General features: G+C 29.1%; 1 protein-coding gene across 2 annotated transcripts in view; it reads right to left on the bottom strand.

Annotated features, from left to right (window-relative positions):
• The window catches only part of Fife (regulating synaptic membrane exocytosis protein fife), a 208394-nt gene that overhangs the window by 134895 nt on the left and 50746 nt on the right, over positions 1–22753 (bottom strand). For both annotated transcript variants that reach the window (XM_076531515.1, XM_012291762.2), the window contains exon 2: positions 2202–2562. In XM_076531515.1, coding sequence (XP_076387630.1) covers positions 2202–2237 — 36 coding nt within the window. In that variant the 5' untranslated portion in view covers positions 2238–2562. The remainder of the gene's footprint in view (positions 1–2201; positions 2563–22753) is intronic.

The raw sequence follows: 22753 nt of genomic DNA, 5'->3' as shown, positions 1-22753 counted from the left end.
AATAAATTATAATTAATAATAATTATTAATAGTAATCATAAAAGACTTTTTATATATTTTTAGAAAATTGATTTATTTATTTTTATATATTTTTATAATATTCACAGAAAAATTGTAGGAAACTGTTGATACAATTAAAAATTCAAGTATAGTGAAAGGTTAAAACTTTCAAAATATTTGAACAATTTGTTGAAGAATTCAGTTATTTAAATTACTAATGTAATTTATAGTACAGTAGATAATGAATGAATAATTTAAATAATACGTAACGAATTATAATAGTATTTAATAACATTTATTGATACTGAAAAACAAATATAAAGATAAGTTTTGCAATTTAATAACATAATTATATTGTAATTATATCGAAAATAATATTATTAAATAATAATATTATTTTTAAATTTAAATTTAATATTATTTACTATTAAATAATATTTAACCACAATTTAGTACTAAAATATTACCACTATATCCTTTTAAATAATTAAATAATTAAAAACAAATATAAAGATAAGTTTTGCAATTTAATAACATAATTATATTGTAATTATACCGAAAATAATATTATTAAATAATAATATTATTAAATAATAATATTATTTTTAAATTTAAATTTAATATTATTTACTATTAAATAATATTTAACCACAATTTAGTACTAAAATATTACCACTATATCCTTTTAAATAATCTATCAGTTTGTTTATTAATAAAAACTCATTATATTAAATTAAATATGTTTTATTAACTACATTTAGATTTATTTTCAAATAATTCATGAACTAATAGTTGAATTTGTATATGATTAACCAAATTGTATTGATTTATAATCTATTTCAATTAAAATTTGCAGTTTATGTAAAGATTTGAATAAAGAAATAAACTAAATTAAATCTCTGTTTTTCATATAGTTTGCACACAGATGCAGAATATACAGAAAAATTGAGGTTATATTTCCAGAGCATACAGTAATCATGTAAACAAGCTTGTAACCGAGTAACAAACTCTATTGCACGATCACATAAAAAAATATAGCGTCGTTCAGTAACAAACAAGAATATGTCTAACTTTAAAATAAAACTTCGAAAAAAAAGTTGTTCGATGAGAAAACATAAGTACCGACGCTTGTGTTAAATTGAACGAAACGCGAACATATCGATAGTTTGCAGAAATACAATACCTACGCTGCGTATATTCATTTTCAGCATTGTATACAATATGTTGGTACATTCAATGATGCTGTATGTTATAGCAAATAAAACATTTTTCCTGTGTATTTATTACTTCATAAGAAGTTGAAATGTTTACTTATTTTATAAATAAGTTAAAATATTTACTTGTGAAATAATAAATAGACCGGAAAGAAGCTCAATTTAAAGCTTGAAGCATTTAATCAGCAATTTAGATGTGAAGATGGAAAATTATAAACGTTTGGTTAATATTTTTGGAATTTTATAAACTTGAAATTCGGGGTTTTAATAATATAAAAATTTGAAAATTTTGGAGATAAAGTATTGTATTCTAAATGTTATGTATTTAGAAATAAAATTCAGAAATTCAGAAATTCGGATATTCGGAAATTCGGAAACTCGGAAATTCGGAAACTCGGAAATTCGGAAATTCGAAAATTCGAAAATTCGAAAATTCGGATATTCGGAAATTCGGAAATTCGGAGATTCAGAGATTCCGAGATTCGGAAATTCGGAAATTCGCAAATTCAGAGATTCAGAGATTCAGAAATTCAGAAATTTAGAAATTCAATAACCAAGAAATTTGGAATTTTAAATAAAAATTTGAAAATTTAGTGATTTGAGGATTTAAGAATCATGTATTTTCAAGCTTCAAAAATTAACCACGTTAAATTTGGAAATTTGACAAAATAGAAAACTTAAAAACTTAGAAATTGATGTATTTAAATATATTTCATTTTCGCAGAATTTTTAATAGTAATAACCGAAACGAAAAGTCCTTCTAAAATCCTATATTACCTTAAAACATCTATTAAACTTATTACTTTGAACTCAAATAACATTGAATTATTAAATTATACTATTATTATATTATAGATATAAAATTCATATCTACTTTCATAAAATCTAATAACACAAACATGAAAATGTTTATCATCGTTCCTAATAGTAGAATTGCAAATATTTCAACGATATCCAAATAAAGTTAGTAAATTTAAAAAAAGTTACCTTTTTAACGAAAGATACCACATTAGCGGGCAACATCCTGGTAATTGTAAAACCGCACGACTGTTTTAGGAAAAAACGGAAGTGCTCTTAGCTCCCTGTTGCGCCTCCAGTGGCGTTCTGTTTTCCGGCGCTGGTTACCGGCATAAAGTCGTTCTCAGAGCAGATATCTGCTATTCCTCTTCTCTTCTTTTCACAATAAGATCACGGCAATGTCCTCGGTACAACGAAAACGTGAATGTTCCAATAGAAATCGACAGAACATGGAGCCACTTGGCTCATCCTTTTGCCAGAAACACATTCCCATAAAGTTTGGATGGTTTCTCTCGGTGCACCATCAAAATTCTTTCTTGGAAAATTGAATCTGAAACAGACATAATATTTTATGCTTTATAATATAATGTAAGAAGAAATTATTAATAAAATATAATTATTCGAGTGGACATTAAATTTGTGGTCTCTTTTCGTATTTTTTTTTATAAAACTTTTACGTTGTGTCGAGGGATGAAAAAGTGAGATGTGGCAGACGATTGATTTCTGTGCATTTTATATTTATTTTTGGTAATTATTTGTTGTTGAATTTTAATGATTGTAGTGAGCAAATATTGAAATTATGAAATGTCAAATCAACGAAATTTCCAAAACAAATTTTCAGATGCTCAAATTTTTTAATTTTTAAATTCTCAATTAATTTCTAAAACGAATTTTCAAATTTACAAACCAGTGTTTCAAATGTTTAATTTTCAAATTTCGATATCCACAGTTTCGTCAAATTCCTAACCTCTAAATCTGACGCACTAAATATTGAATCAACACATCACAAAAACCAATCAAATATTGATTAGCTCATAACCCATTTGAATAAATCAAATAGTAACAAACATAATTTTAATATAATAAATTGAGGAACACAGAAATAGTATGAGAGCCACTTTTAAAACAATTTTTATTAATAAATATTTTCATAGTTAACAAATTACACATATCGCCAACAAATATTGAAATAAACAAAACGTCCTACTAATTTTAACGCCCTTATTAATTTCGGCTTATCGATCTATTTACCCGTCGTAAACAAACTTGTATCAGTAAACATGAAACTTCAGACCAATTAATTTCTCCCTATCAATAATTAATGAAGCTAAAGTTCTGTCAGTATCGAAAAACGCTTCAGAGCCGTTTTAAACAATTACTCGAGGATGTATAAATAAATATAATTTCATCGAAACAAACATGTTAAGATGTGACCCAGTTGAAAACAATGCATTCTTATTCATGAAACGGTTCGTTACACGTGCCGGATTAAATTCCAATAGCCGAATTACCATACGTCAACTCGAAAACTTTCGTATCTGCATATTTATCGTGCATCAGTCGGTACAATTTATTGCAGTAATACTCGTATAACAAAATGCGAGCACATTTCGGCTGGGTAACATTATAAAAAAGAAAAAATATTGAGAGTTCATAACTCGTACATACAGGATCGTTATCGAAGCGGGAAAATATGTATTTCCGCGATACAAACGAGAGAGAAGAGAAAACAGAGAGCTTTCAATTGATGATACACGCAATAAATTTTCAGCTTCATTTAATACTCGTCTGTTATTTTTTTCTCTGCTTTTTACTCGAATATGTTATTGTTCACGTTAAGGTTGCAATCGCTTTAACGTTGTCCAATTTCATGATATTTTATCGACGTTAAATATCGTTACCGTGTTGCTTCATTTTAGAACACTTTAACATTAATAACCTGATACTCTGATGATTTTCTCTTCCGTAGCTTCGGTTATAAAGCTCCGTTTATGCATCGTGATAACCTCGTGAATAAGTAGATTCACCCTCATCAGGAAAAAGACATTGATCCAAGGGGAGTGGAAAATATACCGTAGATGGAAGAAAATTTTTTATCAAAGTTAAGGGGAGGTCCTCTTACATCGCTGAAGTGCACGCCCCATGAAATTGATCATTTCTATACGACAACCTCAGCAACTTTCTTTATTCGCAAACTTCTTAATACGTATATTATCCGTTAGGGTGGTTCGTCAGTGTTATGTTCGTGGTTTGATTGTTTTTTTATGGGAAATGAGAAGCAAATTTCGGAGTGATTTGATAATACGAACTGATGTCATTTCTGAGTGTTCAAGGTTTCAAATGAGACATAACCTAACTTATATCTAAATAAACTAAATAATTACGCTGGGAGTATTTAACAGTTGTTTAATATCCAAATTCTCAAGTTTAACCCTCTGCACTTCTATGTCGAGTGCGACTCGACATCACATTTCTCTTGGATCTCAATTTAAATAAATAGATTGGTTGAATATGTATATCGTATTTTATTTACTATTTGCAATAAAAGACAAATTTGTCACATACTCCGTCCTGTTGCAGCACATTTTATTGCGAAGCCCTTTCTGGATCTATTTTGTAAATTAATGAGTCAGTAGGCGAAAGAAATTGAGGAGTGCAAAGGGTTAAAAATCACCATATTCTTAAGTTAAGTTTCCCAATACTGCAAGTTTAAGTTACGAAAATGTTAAATGTAAAAATACTAAATTTTTAAAATTGCAAAGTTTTAGATACTCCAGATAATGCAGAAATACAAACATTGGGAAGTTTGGTAACTTGAAAATTTCAAAACACAGAGACATGTAGCACGCTCGCACGGGCGCAGTTGCCCGTCAATGGTCTACAATATGGCGCGGAAGATATCACGAGAGTCATGCAAACTTTCAGTGCCATTGTGAATTTACTTGATAAAGTAGTATAGTAAAACTTCCGCTGCGACGAAGTAAATATGTGCGAGTTTAAATATACGCGTACTATTCGTCTTAATTTTTTTTGTATTCTGCATTCTTGGTAAGAAAAACAATAATTTATCAAATTTGACAAATGCAGATGTCTATAAAATTGGTAACATAAAAATTTATCATAATAACTACATTATGGTAAATGTGTTATGCTGCACCAATTCGTAGTTTAATACTTTATAACAATTGTTGAAGGCGAGGAGATCCGTGTACAAATAGTGTCGGAATTAATTATATACAAAGCACAAAAACTATTTATTTAAGAACGATATAAAATACAATCAGAATTACGTGAGAAGAATATTAGAGAACAAAATTGAATCGAAACATGCGAACACAAGAAGGAACGAACAATGATGATTAACATCGCTAGATGGAGACAAATGTTAATGCTAATTCGTGTATCGCTCTTATATCACTTTTATCTCCAATAACAATAACTTCTTAAAGATTTCATCAATGTTTACTAAAAATAATCAAAAATTCACAAGATTTTTATTTAAAATTTTTGTTAAGATACTTTTCTTGAATCGTATATTGATTTTTACGAAAATAAAGAAGTAACTTGTATTAATTTATGTTTTGTTAATGATTTATTTTTGACTTTAAATGTTCACTATGTACTAGTAGAGTGTTAATACAAAATGGCTGACGTTGACTGAAGTATCAAATTCAGCAACTCAATATTTTTACAAAAATTGTCATAAATTAGACAAAATATTAATGTTTCAATAATTTTGATTCATTCTAAGAATAATTCTTAACTTAATTGAGAATTATTATCCATTAAATTTTAATATCTAATTTTGTATAATGAAATTGTGAAAATTTCGAACCTAACCTAAAGTATAGGTAATTTGCTAATCTAATATGTAGATATAATTTGTTAATCCTTTTGTTGGATTGTTTAACATTGGAATTGCGTACAATGCACCAACCTAACCAGAAATAAACAATATTATTATACCAGCTGTTTCACTATAGCCAATTTCAAAAATGGGAACATTGATACATATGACGAATGAAATAATTTCAATAATAACGTAAAATAAATAGTAACTACAAATTTAAATAAATTAAATAAATAGTAACATTAATATATTAAAATGCACACAGAGCTTAGCTAAGGGAAATATAATATACGGAAGAAAATTCCTTCGTTTCCGAAAATTCCAGCGTTTCCTTCGTTTCGATGAATAAAAACGGGGTTTGACGTGGTTTCGAGGGTAGAAAGAAGCCGAATAAGGGTGAAAACGTAGGCGTCATGGAATTTCAAGCATCGTCTCATAATGGTCCGGCACATATTAGTTTATCTCGTAATGATCCCAACGAAGCAGCTCGAATCCCTTGGTAATTCCTTTCTACGATGCCGCGTACTCGAAGGAATTCGTTCTCTCCTCTGCAAGCTTCCAAGAAAGAAGCTCGAAATTAATTATCGAGATCTTAAATGAATAGACTCGACGCTTGACGAATCGTTATTTCGGCTTAATTATTGATAGGCGAAGTTAATTTTGTTGCTTGTTGTCCGCTTTTTAAAAAAAGGGTCACGACGGAAATAGCTGACCAAGTTAATTACGAAAGAGTTATATATCGCTTCAAGTATTTTACGTTATATTTACTATGTAATTTTAATTTATTCGAAAATCAACCCTTTGCACTCGAAGGTATTTTTGCTGTTGGCAAGTAGAAACTGTAAAACTTTCTAATTAAAAAGTTTGATGAATTCCTTTGAAGCTATTTCTCTATTATTAGACGCCATGTTGCCTGTTTCGCTGTGTTCGTGTATCACATGTTTAATGTAGATTTAATTAAAAAATTCTTATTTCAAATTATGTAGTTATATGATACTGGACTTTTATTATTACTAGTATACACCGAAACAATTTTGAAATTAAAAAGTCAGTGCAAAGTTAGAAATTTAGTATTTTGGAAATTTTTAAGTTCCTGCATTTTTATATTTGAGAATTGAGAAATTTAACAGCTTGAAGATATAGAAGTGTATATCTTTAGAAAATTGAAATTTCAAGAATTTTGAGAAATTTAAATATGTACAGAAACCTCAGTATTTGTAGATCTTAAGATTTAACACTTGCTGAAATGTGGAGAGCTAAAAGCTTGAAAGTTGAGAACATGAGAGTTTAAAAATTTCAAACTTAGTAATCAAAAAGTTTAAGATCTTTCAGATATCTTTCAGATACTAAAAATTCTAAAAATCTATAAATGTAAAAGTTTGAAAAGTACTAAATTTCCAATATCCAATAATTAGTACAAATACCATTACTCATCAATGATCATACAATTGAACCTACAGTCAAATAAAGCTGTTATCAATTCACTACTTACATTTCATCTACACAAGAAACTACTTTGCACCCAAAACAGTGACAAATAAGTGTGCTAAAATAACGATGAAATTACCACTGACTAATTTAGGGCTAAAACTGAGGAAAATGACGTGCTACGTCAAAGTTCCTCGACTTTGGCATACAAAGACGTGCCACTACGTTATCAGCCTCGAAGTGTATTAAACCATGAAGAGACTGTTGTCTTCAAGGCTCGATTATAACGTGTTACGTGCATGGATCGAGTTGGCAGGTTTTAATCGAACCGATCGATTGCTTTCATGACACAAAAGCCTCTTAGAACAGGATGCAAGAAAGACCAGCTTTGACGGTCTTGTAATACGAACAGAATTCTGAAAATCGCCATCTCAACTGTTTCTGGTGGATCAAAGTTGTTTAGTATTGAAATTTTTAGCATCATTTATTTGGAAATTACTTCATCTTTATTTATGTAAGAATTTGTAAAATTGATGAAAACCTTGTATATAACATTTAGCCCAGAAAAATGTATATAACATTTTCTGTTAGGTCAAGAACAAAGTAAGAATTATTTAATAACAAAATTTGCCCAAAATAAATTCTATGATTTTTACCTTTCACCATAAGCTTGAAAAATATTTTTATAAAATAAAAAGAATATGACATGTAGCTTATTTAAATTTAAATGATCTTTGTTCAGCAAACCGAATCTGAATGCACAAAGGCATCATTAAAATATTAGTCACTTTCATTGAACCTTTCTGTCTAAAATCAAGCAGTGTCGCCATCGTATTGAAGAAGAAATAATGAAATAAAAAGGTATCAATATGACAGTGACCTAAATATCCTGAATCGTGGAAAGACATCGAATTACGCGAAGAAAGGTTATAGAAAGGAGAATGATCGTATCAATATTTAACAGTGACAGAGAAATTCCAGTAATTGAAATGAATAATGCATACGGTGTCTCCATTGATTCGTATAATCATGGTAATACGAGACCACGGATGGTTAATCAATAGAATTAAATGCAAAAGCTATTTTTCTATAGTGATTCGGTTTGACGATCGGGTTACCAAACAACCGAAGGCGGCCATCACTAATGAATGATGTGCAACCAAAACCCACGAAACACGAAGTACAACACACCACCGTATCTAATATTGATTATAAAGTAGACTATGTATACAATGATTGCCACTTTATGCATTCAATGCAGGTGACGTGTACATTATTGAGCAGACTTCTGTGGGGAAAATGGCGGAGTAAAGATACCGTCACTCCTTATAATACTCCTGGGATTCACCTGTGAACGCTGGACTTCCCTAGGGAAAATTTATGTAGACAGGTTTTAGTAGACACTATCGTACTTCAGAATTAGCATTACTTCTACGAGTGAAGTTAATGGTACCAGATACCCTAAGGAGTTTATGGACCTCGTGAAGACAATGACAGCGTTCTACAAGGTAAATATTGTATTATATATGCAATGATACTTTTATACAAACTAGTATTATTTCGTACATATTTATTCATTAAATTTTATGTAATATTGTATTACAACCAATATACATATAAATTGTTATAAGTATATATTTATGTATATTTTTTTCAATTGTATGTATGCATTATACGTATGTATACAAAATGGTAATAATATTTAAACACTAATATTGTTAAATATTAAAAATACATCTTAAAGTATAGGTACATATGAAATAATAAAAATATTTAAACAGAGATACTGCTTAATATTAATCAAACATTTTAAGGTGTAAGTAAATATGAAATAATAAATGTAAGTATCCATACTTTAAGATAAATCGCACTTATAACAAAACGCACTTAAAATAATTGGAAATAATCATGTTTCAATGTTTAATTAAAATTACATATTTATTGAAACTAACTGCACCAATGCATTTCACTTCGTATACCCAGAAATTGTTCACCAGTATAATTGTACTATATCTAGAAATGCATCGATTAAATAAACAGACTACCATCGTCAACTTTGACCCATGGAAATGAAACTGAAATGTGCATACGTCTGGTCAAAGAGGTATAGTGTTATTGTTCGTTGGATCGCTCGTGTGAAGGAATTTTTACAGAATCGTAAAACGACCGTTTCCCTTTATGAGAAACCATTTATGTCACCGGAGTTAACTCACGTTCAAAAGAGAGATTAAATGACTGAAAGGTAATCCTGAGGAAAGCAATTTCCCTGACTGGCCAGGCCAAGTGTGGCTGTGTCTTGAAGAACCTTTTCACTGTAAAGACTTCGACCAGTCGTTTCGCGACTCATAATCCTCTGACATATTGATTAAACTGCATATATCGGGATCCATTTTCCTAGGTTAACTGGAGCAGCCACCGGGTCAGTAGAACGAATCCTTTCCACTGAATATTTCCAGCGGAACACGTTTATATATACAGTGTGTTCCTCTATTTATGATACGGAAAAAGAACAGGTCTGCAGTTTGTAAAAAATGTAAAATATTTTTTCACATTCAAGAGAAGTAAAGTGGAAGATCTTTTGAGATGTTTATAAAATTTGTTTATGAAAAGATAACGGTTTTACGGGCTGTTGTAATATAATATTTTAATAGTTAGTAATACTTTGTAATATGTCCCTAAATCAGGTTTTATAAATTCAACTCTGCTACACTTTCAGCGACGTAATAAATCTACCACGGTTTAAAGAACATAACCTTACTTCAAGTTATACTTAGCTTAATTCCACTCTCTTTTGTTCACCCACATCTCCTCACAGCTCTTTACACTTTGACCTTTCTTTTTCTTATCCATTCTACTATTTCCTTACTTTTTCTGTCGCTGAATATGTCCTCAACCCTCTCTTCAACTCTCTTTAACCACCCATTGTGTACTCTAACTTAGAACCACTCTCTAAAAATAAATTAGCATTTCCGTAAACGTACAACTGGTTACAAATGTAACGTTAAATACTGTATTTAACATTTTACGATTTTAATGAAATATTTGAGCACAAGAATTCGTCTCGAATTCTCTGAATGATAAACTTACATGAAAGCTGAGTTTCGAACGATTTCGAGGTGGCATAACTCAGAAATAACTGCGTTACTGCTGTTAGATTCACCTTGTGAATGTTCGGCAAATTCTACAAATCCTTTCACGTTTCAAAATCAGATTACAAAGGTTCAAGAATAACATACAAACAAATCCTGGCAAAATAATCATGGATTTACGCGAAACTGATTCGTTTGCAAACGCACCGCAAACCATCCGAAAAAATAATATTATCAGGAAACCAAAAATCTGCGGATTAAAGCAGCGAGTTCTAAAAATATACGTATTGCCGATGTTACATGGTTTCGACGTGGAATAACAAAAATAAAGAAAGCGAAAAAATACAAAAGAGCGAAATGAAACAAGGACCGGACAAAGGATTAATGCCCAGGGAATTTCAGCGAAGCCGTTAATCTTCGTGTAACGTTCCGCTCGTTTTTCAATCCATTTCGATTCGATCTGATTCGAGAGGCACGCCTGCTTCGTGCAGCCTCGTTATTACCCGGCACATTAAGATATTTAAATAATTTTCTTCCTGAATTACACACGCTTCGAGTAGCGCGATCAATTAACCCTTCCGACCTCGTATCAGTACACGAAACTGGCACACAAACTTCCGCGCGTTATATCGCTAGTTAGGCGAAAGAGCATGAAGTCCACGGTATACAGCCTGAGTAGCTTCAACCCTAGATTTAAGGACATGACCACTTATGTTTAAATTGAGATTGAAGCATAAAAGTAATGGGTACGTGAAGGAGGTTATCAACTAATCTGAACAATTTTATGAAGTGAAAAATAGGGGGGTATTTTTTAATCTTTATTTTCTGATGTGTGAGTGAGGAAATATTATTTAGTAAATTATGCTACATGTAGAATATTAACCTTAATTTTAAGGACATTTAATGACTACTTGTATTTAAATTGAGACTGAATTATAAAAATAAATAAATAATGAGTAATATGTGAAAGGAGTTATCAACTAATCTGAACAACTTTATGGAGTGAAAAGCAGAGTGGTATTTTTTAATCTTTATTTTCTGATGTGTAAGTGAGGAAATATTATTTAATAAATTATGCTACATGTGGAATATTAACCTTAATTTTAAGGACATTTAATGACTACTTATATTTAAATTGGGAGTGAACTATAAAAATAAATAAATAATGAATAATATGTAAAAGGTGTTATCAACTAATCTGAACAACTTTATGGAGTGAAAAGCAGAGTGGTATTTTTTAATCTTTATTTTATGATGTGTGATTGAGAAAATATTATTTGATAAATTAGGCTATATGTAGAATATTAAATCTAGATTTATGGACATTTAATGACCACTTGTATTTAAATTGAGGCTGAACTATGAAAATAAATAAATAATTAGTAATATGTAAAGAAGGTTACCAACTAACCAAACAACTGTATGAAGTGAAAAACAGAGGGGTATTTTTTAATATTTATCTTTGAATTCATGAACGACACAAAATTATTTAATCAATTATGCTACGTATTAAATATTAATCCAAATTTATGGACAATTAATGATCGCTTATGTTTAAATTGTATCTGAATTATGAAAATAAATAAATAATTGATGATACATAAAGTAGCTTCATACAATGACTCTTTATGCAATATAAAATCAACAGATACTGATATACTTGCAAAATATTTATTATTACATTTAATATTCGCTTTATCCATATACAAATTATTTTATACCTCTATTGAAATAATTAAGAAAATTTATTCATATATTTTTCTTCACAAATTTGTAGTACGTTTATAAAAAATTAGTTGCTTTTATATTATTGTTGAATACTGCTGTTTGAGGAACATGGACTTTTTCTTAAACGTTATTAGTTTAACGAATATTGCGAATGTTATTAATAATATTTAGTAACGTTTAATATTATTCAAAAGTGATACATTATGGTATAATCCTTTTTAGTGCCAGATGAAAATTAAAATTTTGTTATCCTCACGTCCTTGACCACCTGCCCTATACGTCACATAATTAAACAGCAATAACAAACTTGGAATAAAATATGTTCTACATGTTACACTCTATTTCCATGTTATAATATGACGTTATCGTGTCTTTCCATGTAATAATACAACATTATAGCGTATCTCAATGACATAACCTGACGTTATAGTGTGTTTCCATGTTACAACATGGCGTCGGATTAACCGTTTCGTGCTATATATAGCAAACTGTATACTCTTTATTAAGTGTCGTTGAAGAGTAAAGAAAGTTATAAACTTTACTGCTAATTGACAGCAGTAAAAGTCACAAATCTGTGTGATACTGTTATAAAACATTTACCACGTATTAGTTTATTACTTTTTTTATTATAATATCAGAGATACGAAATAATGTTGATATAACCGGAGGGTTAAGAGTGGCTTAAGAGTGGAATTTACACAGACGTGTTTATTGAAGTTAATTACAAGAAACAGAAAAGACTTTATTCAGATAATTGTTGAAATACAAAATGCGTAATTTATGTATTGTTGGCACGCAAGACTGGAAGTCGATTTCAAGTATCAATTTATAGAAAATTAGTCCATATACGGATACATGTAGATGTCGTGTAGGGTTAAGGTATCGTTACTCCAACAAATATGATGCTAAAAACAACATATATAAAAAAATAATGTAATGTAAAAATAAAAATAATATTGTGCAAACATGCTGCAGTCGTATATAAATAATATAATCTTATAACAAATAAAAACATGTTGCAGTCTTATATAAATAAAATAATAATGTAACAAATAAAAGCATGTTATAAATCACAAAAACATATATTAAGGTTAGATAAGAATTTAATAGGAATTTGTCATATAGCACTGCTTTTCTATAAACAGCAAACGCAACTTTAAACACGTTTTAATTTCGAAATATTGCCGTTCAATATTTGAAACTTTAATTTGTTTTCATTGCTGTGCACGGAGCAATACAGATGCGCAACCAGCCACAAATTCGGAATCAGTCGCTGATTTCCATCAAAATCGAATTTTCTGATGAATTTTGTATAAACGCGTCATTAATATTGCAGAGATTTTATCATGAATATGGTTTGAGTATAAATATGAATATTTTATCTTCACACATTTTCCGCAACTTTTTATTCCACAGAAACCTGCGTCAGTTATAATTATATTTTTGAATAAGACTTCCTTTAGGGTTTTTTGCAAACTAAAAAGATTTAGAGGTGTTAGAATTTTAGGATGAAGAAATTTTGGTTCATGGAAATTTGAGGATATAGGTATTTGTAGGTAGAGGGAATTTTGGAGATATAGGGATTTGGTGATATAGGGAATTTTGAGGTTGGGTAATTCAAAGATGTAGAATTTAGGGTTATAGGGATTTGAAGGCATAGAGAATTTTAAAGTTTGAAAATTTAAGGATGAAGAAATTTGTAGATATAGGGATTTGGAGATATAGGGAATTTTGAGATTTGGAAATTTCAAGATATAGAAGTTTAAGGATATAGGGATTTGGAGATATAGGGAACTTTGAGGTTTGATAATTTAAGGATGTAGAAATTTAAGAATATAGGGATTTGAAGGTATAGGGAATGTTGAAGTTTGGAAATTTAAGAATGTAGAAATTTAGAGATATAGGGATTTGAAGGTATAGAGAATTTTGAGGTTTGGATACTTAAGGATATAGAAATTTAGGAATATAGTAATTTTAAAATGAAGGAATTAAGAAATAGGAATACAAAATTCTAAGAAAATTAGCAATATATAGATATATTATAGTGATCCAGAAGACTAGGAATATTAAAAATCAACAATATAAAAGTTTCGATTTAACACTCACTATATAAATTGTTACAAGTTAAAGTTTATAATCCTTTTATATTACAGTATAATCATTGTTTTAACAAATGAAATAAATAAAGTATTATTTCAACACATACATCATTAACTTTGTTAAAACAATGACTAACAAGTCATCCGCATAAAGATGAACATGATTCATAAAAATAAAAATTGTCAAGTGTAAATAATTGAAATTACAAGAAATTGTTTCGGCAATGTCATGCAGAATGCTAATGTTTATTTATGAATCTATTAGCAATTCTATCCACTGGTAGTAGTTTGATGTCATCGATACTGCTAATAATATCGCATGCTCATTTCATCGTACTCGGGTAATAACGCCGGTGAAAGAAGTTTCCGGCCTTTGTCGAAAGGGAAACTTCCGGTTGCACGAATATAGCTCCGTTCGTACACAAAGGCTTCGATGTCACAGACAAAGTATTGGCTCTGGTACCAGCCTGATTTTTTTCTTTTTTTCTTTAACAACGTTGGTCAACGAACCAAATATTGGCTTTTTGTTCGACTAAAAACGACGAATTGCTGCTGTGATGGTGCAGCTATGTGGAAACGGGCCTTTTATCTTTTTACTCGTACGAGGATCGAGTTTATGATGAAATTCGAACAAATCGTCTGATTGTTGAATGTAAATGGCTTGCGAACGACATAGAAGGATAATTATAGGATTTTTTATTGGACCGAAACAAATATCAGCTTCCAAATATAAAATGGTGAAAAACGTGATAGTTTGGATGCTTTCAATGAAGGATATTTTGATCATGTTGGATGTACATTTAGATATAATAAATTAGTAATAATATAAATAAATTATAACAAACAAATAATTTCCATATAAATAAATAAATTACTAAATAAATAAATAAATAAATAAATGTACTAAATAAGCAATTATATAAATAAATTATAATAAATAAACAATAATACAAATACATTACAAAAAATAGTACATAATGTAAATATTATAGATTATAATCAATAAATAATAATGGAAATAAATCGTGCTAAATAACTAATTATGTAAATAAACTGTAATAAACAAACAATAATGTAAATAAATTATAACAAATAAATAATAATATAAATAAATTGCAATAAATAAGTAATAATGTAAATAAATAGTAATAACTAAGTAGTAACATAATTAAGTGATATTAAATAGGTAAAAATATAAGTAAATTATAATAAATAAATAATAACACAAATAAACTGTAATGAATCATTATTAATGTCAAGTTTCATCAGTAATTTATTTTATAACTGTCAAAATACAGTCCACCATTTTACTTTCAACTGATTTTTAAACAATTAGAAACTATTATTTCTAATTTAGCTTAAAATTTACAATGTTCTGACTATTTTTTCATTAATTAATTTTAATATCGCTAAAATACTCCCTATTATTGAACCAATTTAAAGTTGATGTATTAACACGCCTTGTAACACTCCTGAAAACTAAAACCGTAATCTAACCCCAAACCTAACTTAACCCTAAACCTAACCTAACCCTAAAGATAACCTAACCGTAAACCTAACCTAACGCAAAACCTAATCTAACCCAAAACCTAACCCTAAACCTAATCTAATCCGAAACCTAACCTAACCCTAAACTTAACCTGAACCCTAAACATAACCTAACCGTAAACCTAATCTGACCCTAAACCTAACCTTAAACCTAATCTAATCCTGAACCTAACCTAACCCTAAACTAACTAATTACAATTAAAATAAACACATCTTTTTAATAACTAAAAAATTCGTTTAAATATTCGAACTTTAATAAATCGAAAAAATGTAGCAAAAGTATAAATTGTAAAAAATTGCATGAATATTAAAAGATGGCTAACATTTATGCAAACGGAAGAGTTAAAATACCAACTAAATACATAATACGTTAAAATCTTTTTAACCCGAAGAAATGTAAAGACTACGTTACATTTAATTTATATGGAAATTTATAATTAAGTTTGCTCTGTAGAACTGTATATTTATATACCATTTATATCGAATATTGTTGCAGTTACAATCCTTTGAAACAGGAGTACATTTAATTCATACACCTTTGTTGCGAAACAATTTAATTATTGAAATCTGCAGATTTCTTTCTCGAAAGGTTCATCGGTTCACTTAATAGATTTCATATTTATCAATTCTCGGGAACTGATACCTTCTCGATTCTCAACTAATTCCTTTCCTTCAACAATATCCGAATATTTCAATATGCATATTTTAATATCACTGACGTATCCGTTTCGCTTCTTTTCATTAAAATTACACGTTCCAGTGAAACAAATTCACGCTTCATCCGTTACAATTACTGGCAGATAATTTTAACGTGGGAAATAAAAACGAGAGGAGGCACCAAAACGGTTGAAATTTCATAAATAATTTCGTTCGCGTCATCGGATAAAAATTCTCTGCAACTTATTTAAATGAATGGCGTCGTTTACGCGGACAAGCTTTACACGGAGTAAATAATTCCTGTTCCACGTCCATTTTAATTAAAGCCATCGAGATTATATCGTACATGTCCCTCAAACGTGGGGTCATCCAAACGTGTATAACCGTCTATCCGTATAATCCAAAATCACAAATCTCTATTTATCCGGATTCCCGTCGCAGATTAACTACAATAAAAGTAGAGAATTCATCGAAACTCAAACCGAGATATTCGATAGAAAATACCGATAACAATAAAGGGATATTTGGCAGCGACAATGAATCGTTTTGCGAGGTGAGGATAAGTACTGTGGATTGTAAAGATTATTCATAGTATTGAATATTATATCACAATGATTTCATTATTTCACTATGACAAGGGTAAATAATAAATAATAGGTTGCGAATGTTTGTACATTTATAATATAGGAATGTATATCATATTCATATGTGTAGTCATGTAGCATATGAAGCATATGTGGATCATGTGATAAGTATTTTGACAATTTGGTATAATAATAGGGAATTTTTTTAGGTTTAAAGATCTCTATTTTTGTAAATGTCTCATATAAATAATTTAAATTGTAGTTGTAATAATTAAGTACTTAATTAGTTGTTATCACTACAATTTGTCGATATAATAATTATATGATACACTTATTTTTTGTTGTATTGTATGAACGTGTACAGAAATGTTGCAGTATATACAAAAAATATGCGGATCATAAGTTCATTGACGATTTACTATAATAATAAACATCTTATTGTTTAATAATTATGATTATAATTTGAATTATTTATATATCTTGTATAGGAGACATTTAGAAGTGCAGAAGTTTAAAAATTTTCACACTTGCAAATCACCAAATTTTCAAATTTCTCAGTTTTCAATCCTTCAATGCTCTAAATTTCTAAGTAATTAAGTTCCCAAATTCCTAAGTTTTTAACCCCTTAAATTTTTAAATTTCTAAATTATCAAACTTCCAAATTCTTAAATTTTCAACCTCTCAAATTTTCAAATTTCTAAATTATCAAATTCCCAAATTCTAAATTTTCAACCCCTCAAATTTATAAATGCCTAAATCGCCAAATACCACAATACCCAACTTTTATCGTTTTAAAACCTTCAAATCACTCGATTGTATAATTCCTACTTGTTAAATATCTAAATTTCTGAATTTTCAGATTTTCAAGTTGGAAAATATTATAACAAAATATTGGAATATTGGAGTGGCAAAACAATAAAATAGTAAAATAGTAAAATAGTAAAATAGTAAAATAGTGAAATAGTGAAATAGTGAAATAGTGAAATAGTGAAATAGTGAAATAGTGAAATAGTGAAATAGTGAAATAGTGAAATAGTGAAATAGTGAAATAGTGAAATAGTAAAATAGTAAAACAGTAAAATAGTGAAATAGTGAAATACTGAAATAAGATTAATATTGGAAGACTAAAATATTGAAACACTAAAATACTAAAATACTGAAGTTGTGAGATAGTAGAATAGTGAAATAATACTAATGTTGAAGATTGAAACATTGAAATACTGAAATTATGAAACAGTATAATAGCAAAATAATAAAACAATAAAATCATAAAATAATAAAATAGTGGTATACCAAACTGAACCAACATAATAAAATAACAAATTAATAACATAACAAAATATTAAAAATAATCACCGCCAAACACGATTCACTTAAATAGAATAATAAAATATCCTTCTACTTCACAAACTCAAATACAATTACATAAACTACCAAAACCCAGTCATAAATATTAAACACAACCCCACAATCACACCCTCATGACCCCAAAAAACAAGCACCGCAAAAATAAATTTTACATCAGAACCACCCACACACCTCCCTAAAAATCCTAAAAATAAAATCAGCCATCCTTAACCTTTCACCGAGCAACTTAATTCGACCCATTCACATCCGAACCTTTTGATCCCAGAATGACCCGTCGGGTCCCTCGCGTATCCCTCGATCCGTCATTCAAAACGAAGGTCGAAAAAGGACGGGAAAACTAGCGGCAAGAAATTGGCTTTACATTTTGAAGAAAAACGTCCATGGGATCTAGTTTCCTGTCGACGTTGAACGAACGGTAGAGCAGCAAAAAGGGAAAAGCTCGCGAGAATAACGGCAAGCAGCAAATGATACAGTTAAAGGGAAACACAGAGGGGCAAAGAGGGAAAAGGTGGAGGGTGGAAGCAACCGTTGGCTAGGAAATGGCTGCCACCTGTAGCTATTGATCGGCAGGACGAAGCCGAGTGCGTGTAGTGATGTTCCCAGTGGTAGTGGTCCTCTTTCCAGCCGTGTCGAGCTTCACCAGAACAACCTTGTAGGCTTACATCCGGTTACCAGCCGTTCTACTTGTCATCATCCTCGTTTCCGTACCCTCCATCAAAATCGTCTCGTCGATTTTTCGAACGTGCCACCACCCTTTATCCAATCTTGATCCGCTCAACCTTTTCAACGGTGATTTCGAAGTTGAATTATTACTTCGACATCTTGCGACGAATACTTTTACGATTTATGATGCATTTTTCCGATTTTTCTCATATATTTTTTCGTATACTGTTATTGTTAGTTTATGTTTCGACTCTCAGTTTCGTGAAACCTGAAGTTTTGAGTGAAAATTGAAATTTTATCTTTGTAATAAAGTGATTCCACTCGTTTTATTGTGTCTTTTGTATTTTTGACGCAATACAAGTGCTCTTATGAATTTCTGTGTTCAATTTCTAGATTGCAAGTTCGTGTAAGCTCTGTATTTGTAGCTTCGTATTTTGAAATCTTTATGTGTTCAATCGGATTTTGTTTCTGTATTTTCAAGTGTGTATATAACCGAATTTCTGTATCCCCCAGTTTCTAGGTTGCTCTGTTTTATTATTAAATTTTTTGAATTATTATTATTAGAAAGTTACGTTTATTCCTTCAATTTTAATATTTCTTATATTTTCACAAGTATTCTTCAATTTCGAGGTCGAGATTTTAAATTTTCTGTGTTTGTTCAAATTTCTGTATTTTTAGAACTCTATGCGTTCAAATTTCTATTTGTTTAAGTTATTTACAAATTTCTGTGTTTCGCAATTGTTATTGTTTTTATGTATTTTTCAACTTGTACTACTGAATCTTCATATTTACAAATTTCTATATTTTCTAAAAATAATTTCTATATTTTCGAAATCTCTATTTCTTAGAACGCCATATTTAAAAATTTCTATCTATTTTAGTTATTTCCAAGTTACTATATTCCCTGCCTGTATGTACAATCAAACTTCATGATCTCCATATTTTAACTATCACTAATTTTCGTATTTTTAAATCGCTCTATTTTGAAATTTCAATATCTTCAAATATGAAAGACATAGCTTTCTATATACTATCCCCCAGTTTTAAATATCTAAATTTTTATATACAGAATTTGTTATTTTCCCAAATCTCTATGTTCTTCAAACATCATATTTTCTAACTACTAATTTCAAAATCTCTCTATTTTCCATTTTCTATATTTTTAAATATTCACATTCTCAACATTCAACTTTGTAAAATTTTTATATACTCAATATTCTACGATTTCTATATTTTTTCAAGTTTTCCAATTTTCTATATCCCAATCTCTTACTATAACTTACTCATTGTTCAACCATCATATAACTCTTAAATAAAATATTGAAAGGCATCAAACAATAAAATAAAAAGCACTAAAAACTAAAATTTGAAAATTACTCATAACATACGACCAGCTAAAGCCAGAGATCGAATAATTAATTCTGTGAAATAAATTACAAAATTTGCAAAATGAAATAAATAAAAGACATCCCCGCGTGTAACTAAACTTATACTAAAATTCATATAATAATATTAAAATTTAATTCACTGTTTTAAAATTTTCTAAAATTGAATTTTAAAATTAAAATTAATTAGTGAGCGTTAAAATTACTTCATGATTTTAAAAATTAATAGTATTAATATATTAATATTGTGCAAGATTTAAGATGTCAACGAAACATAACCTCCTAATAAATGAAACAAGCTTTCTATTTTCCTCAAATCGTCACTACTTATTCAACCAGACGGAGACAAATCAACGCACGAGTTCCAAACATTTCATCTTTCATACTTTTGTTTTTCGATGAAAGCGGATGGAGGATTCGATAAATCGAGCAGCTGCGGCTACGTGGAAACTCGAGCCGTTCTGAATGCATTAATTAAAATGGAAATGTAATTACGGATCGCGGCGGGAATAGCGTGGAAGTTGTTCAGGGTCACGAGCCCCTTAAGAGGCCTGCTCTGTTATCAGGAACCAGTGAATTGAAAAAAAAATTGTTTTCCAAAAATCGATATTGCAAATACAAGCGACAAATAATTTTCAGGAAATTCTCACGATTCTTACAATTTCTGCTTGTTACTCTTTCGATATTTTTATTGACAACGTGCCGATAAAATAATCGATTTGTAGGATTATTTAGAACACTGTCTGTGCATACATTTTACTTCGTTAAAAATAATATTCATTAATTAATTCGTCGTCCGAAATATTCTACTATAAATGCACTGACCGCTGAATATTTTCTGAAATGAATATTCAAAAATTTGATACGCTTTTGCAATTTATTTCTGAATTTTACGCGATATGCTTTCATTTATTCTAGTTTTTTTCGTGTTTCGTTTTTGTTGTCTCTCGACTTCTAATTGGATGCTGCATTTTGTGGTTGTATTAAAATTCTATTTTGTTTTAAATAAAACAATAAGAGATTTGTGTGATAATTTTTAACTTATGTAATAAATTTTAAGTTAACATATGTGGCATTCTATAATATTTTAAATTATTCATTTTCATGTTTTTAATTTAAAAATTGACACAAATCATGACACGTGACTTGAAAAGATTGCTGAAAAGCTTGTATGATTATTGATGAAAAAACTTGTATGACGATTTTAACTCTTACTTTTAAATAAATTCAATTTAAGTGAAATTTTATATTTTTAAGCTAACCTATCATTTCAAATTTGACATTTGATATGCAGCAACTTTATTTAATACACAATTTAATCTCTCAATGTTTATTTAAATAATAAATGTAAATTTATACAGTAGTACAAATTATTTTTATCATATGTATAATATAGATCATATGTAAAGTGACCATTTATTTCCACGATAAATACGACAAAAAATAAATATTGATTACAAATAATTTTTTACCGATATGTACTTCTTTCATGCAATCAGAAAAACATACAACACCAGTATTTTATTGCAAATAAATAATTGTAATTATTAACAGTTCATGTTACATAAAAAGATCCAGAAATAATAAAAAGAATATAATTTTCATATAGTGCGGAGTGTGGAATTGATTGTAAATAGTTTTGAATATCGTGTTTGAGAGTTGGAATCGATTGTAAATAGTTCTAAATGTTGTGTTCGAGAATTATCGATGTGATTAACAAATTGATAGCGAGACAAAGAAACGCTGAGAAAAAAAACGGCAGTTCGTTGACGAATTTCAGACACGAAAGGCGTTTCGAGAAAGTTGGCGAAATTTAAAGAAACGAATAGAAATAGCGATTGAGCATATAAATTCCGTTTAGAAATAGTTAATTAAAAGTGTTGTTGTTATTAGTGTTCGTTTTGTTACTTAAAATAAATAGTTTTGTGTGTTTTATTTAAACCTTTTTTTTATTCCCACAATAGTTATAATAAAATTTAACAATAATTTCCTGAAACTCAATAATATTAGAATACATTACTCAAAAAATTAGTATGAATAATTTGAAATTGTTTACTACTAAAAGTTTAATACTAAAAGTCAGTATAGTACCAACAAGTTTAATAAAATAATAGGATCGTCATATTCAAATAATTATTGAGAAATTTTAAGTTTAACCATATTTCCTCTTTTTACACATTTTCTAACAACAAAAACTCCAATTTGCTAAAAGTCTCCAAAAGAATAACCAAAAGCGCACAAAGGACTTCTAAAAAAACCTCCCTTTATATTTGTAAAACTATTTTCAGAAAAAGTCGAATTTTGAAAAGAGTTGTTGGACCGACAATAACGAAACACCAAAT

The sequence above is a fragment of the Megachile rotundata genome, chromosome 5 (assembly GCF_050947335.1).
Source record: "Megachile rotundata isolate GNS110a chromosome 5, iyMegRotu1, whole genome shotgun sequence".
Lineage (NCBI taxonomy): Eukaryota > Metazoa > Arthropoda > Insecta > Hymenoptera > Megachilidae > Megachile > Megachile rotundata.
Note: the sequence above shows the minus strand (reverse complement) of the source record. Positions and strands in the feature narration are given on the sequence as shown.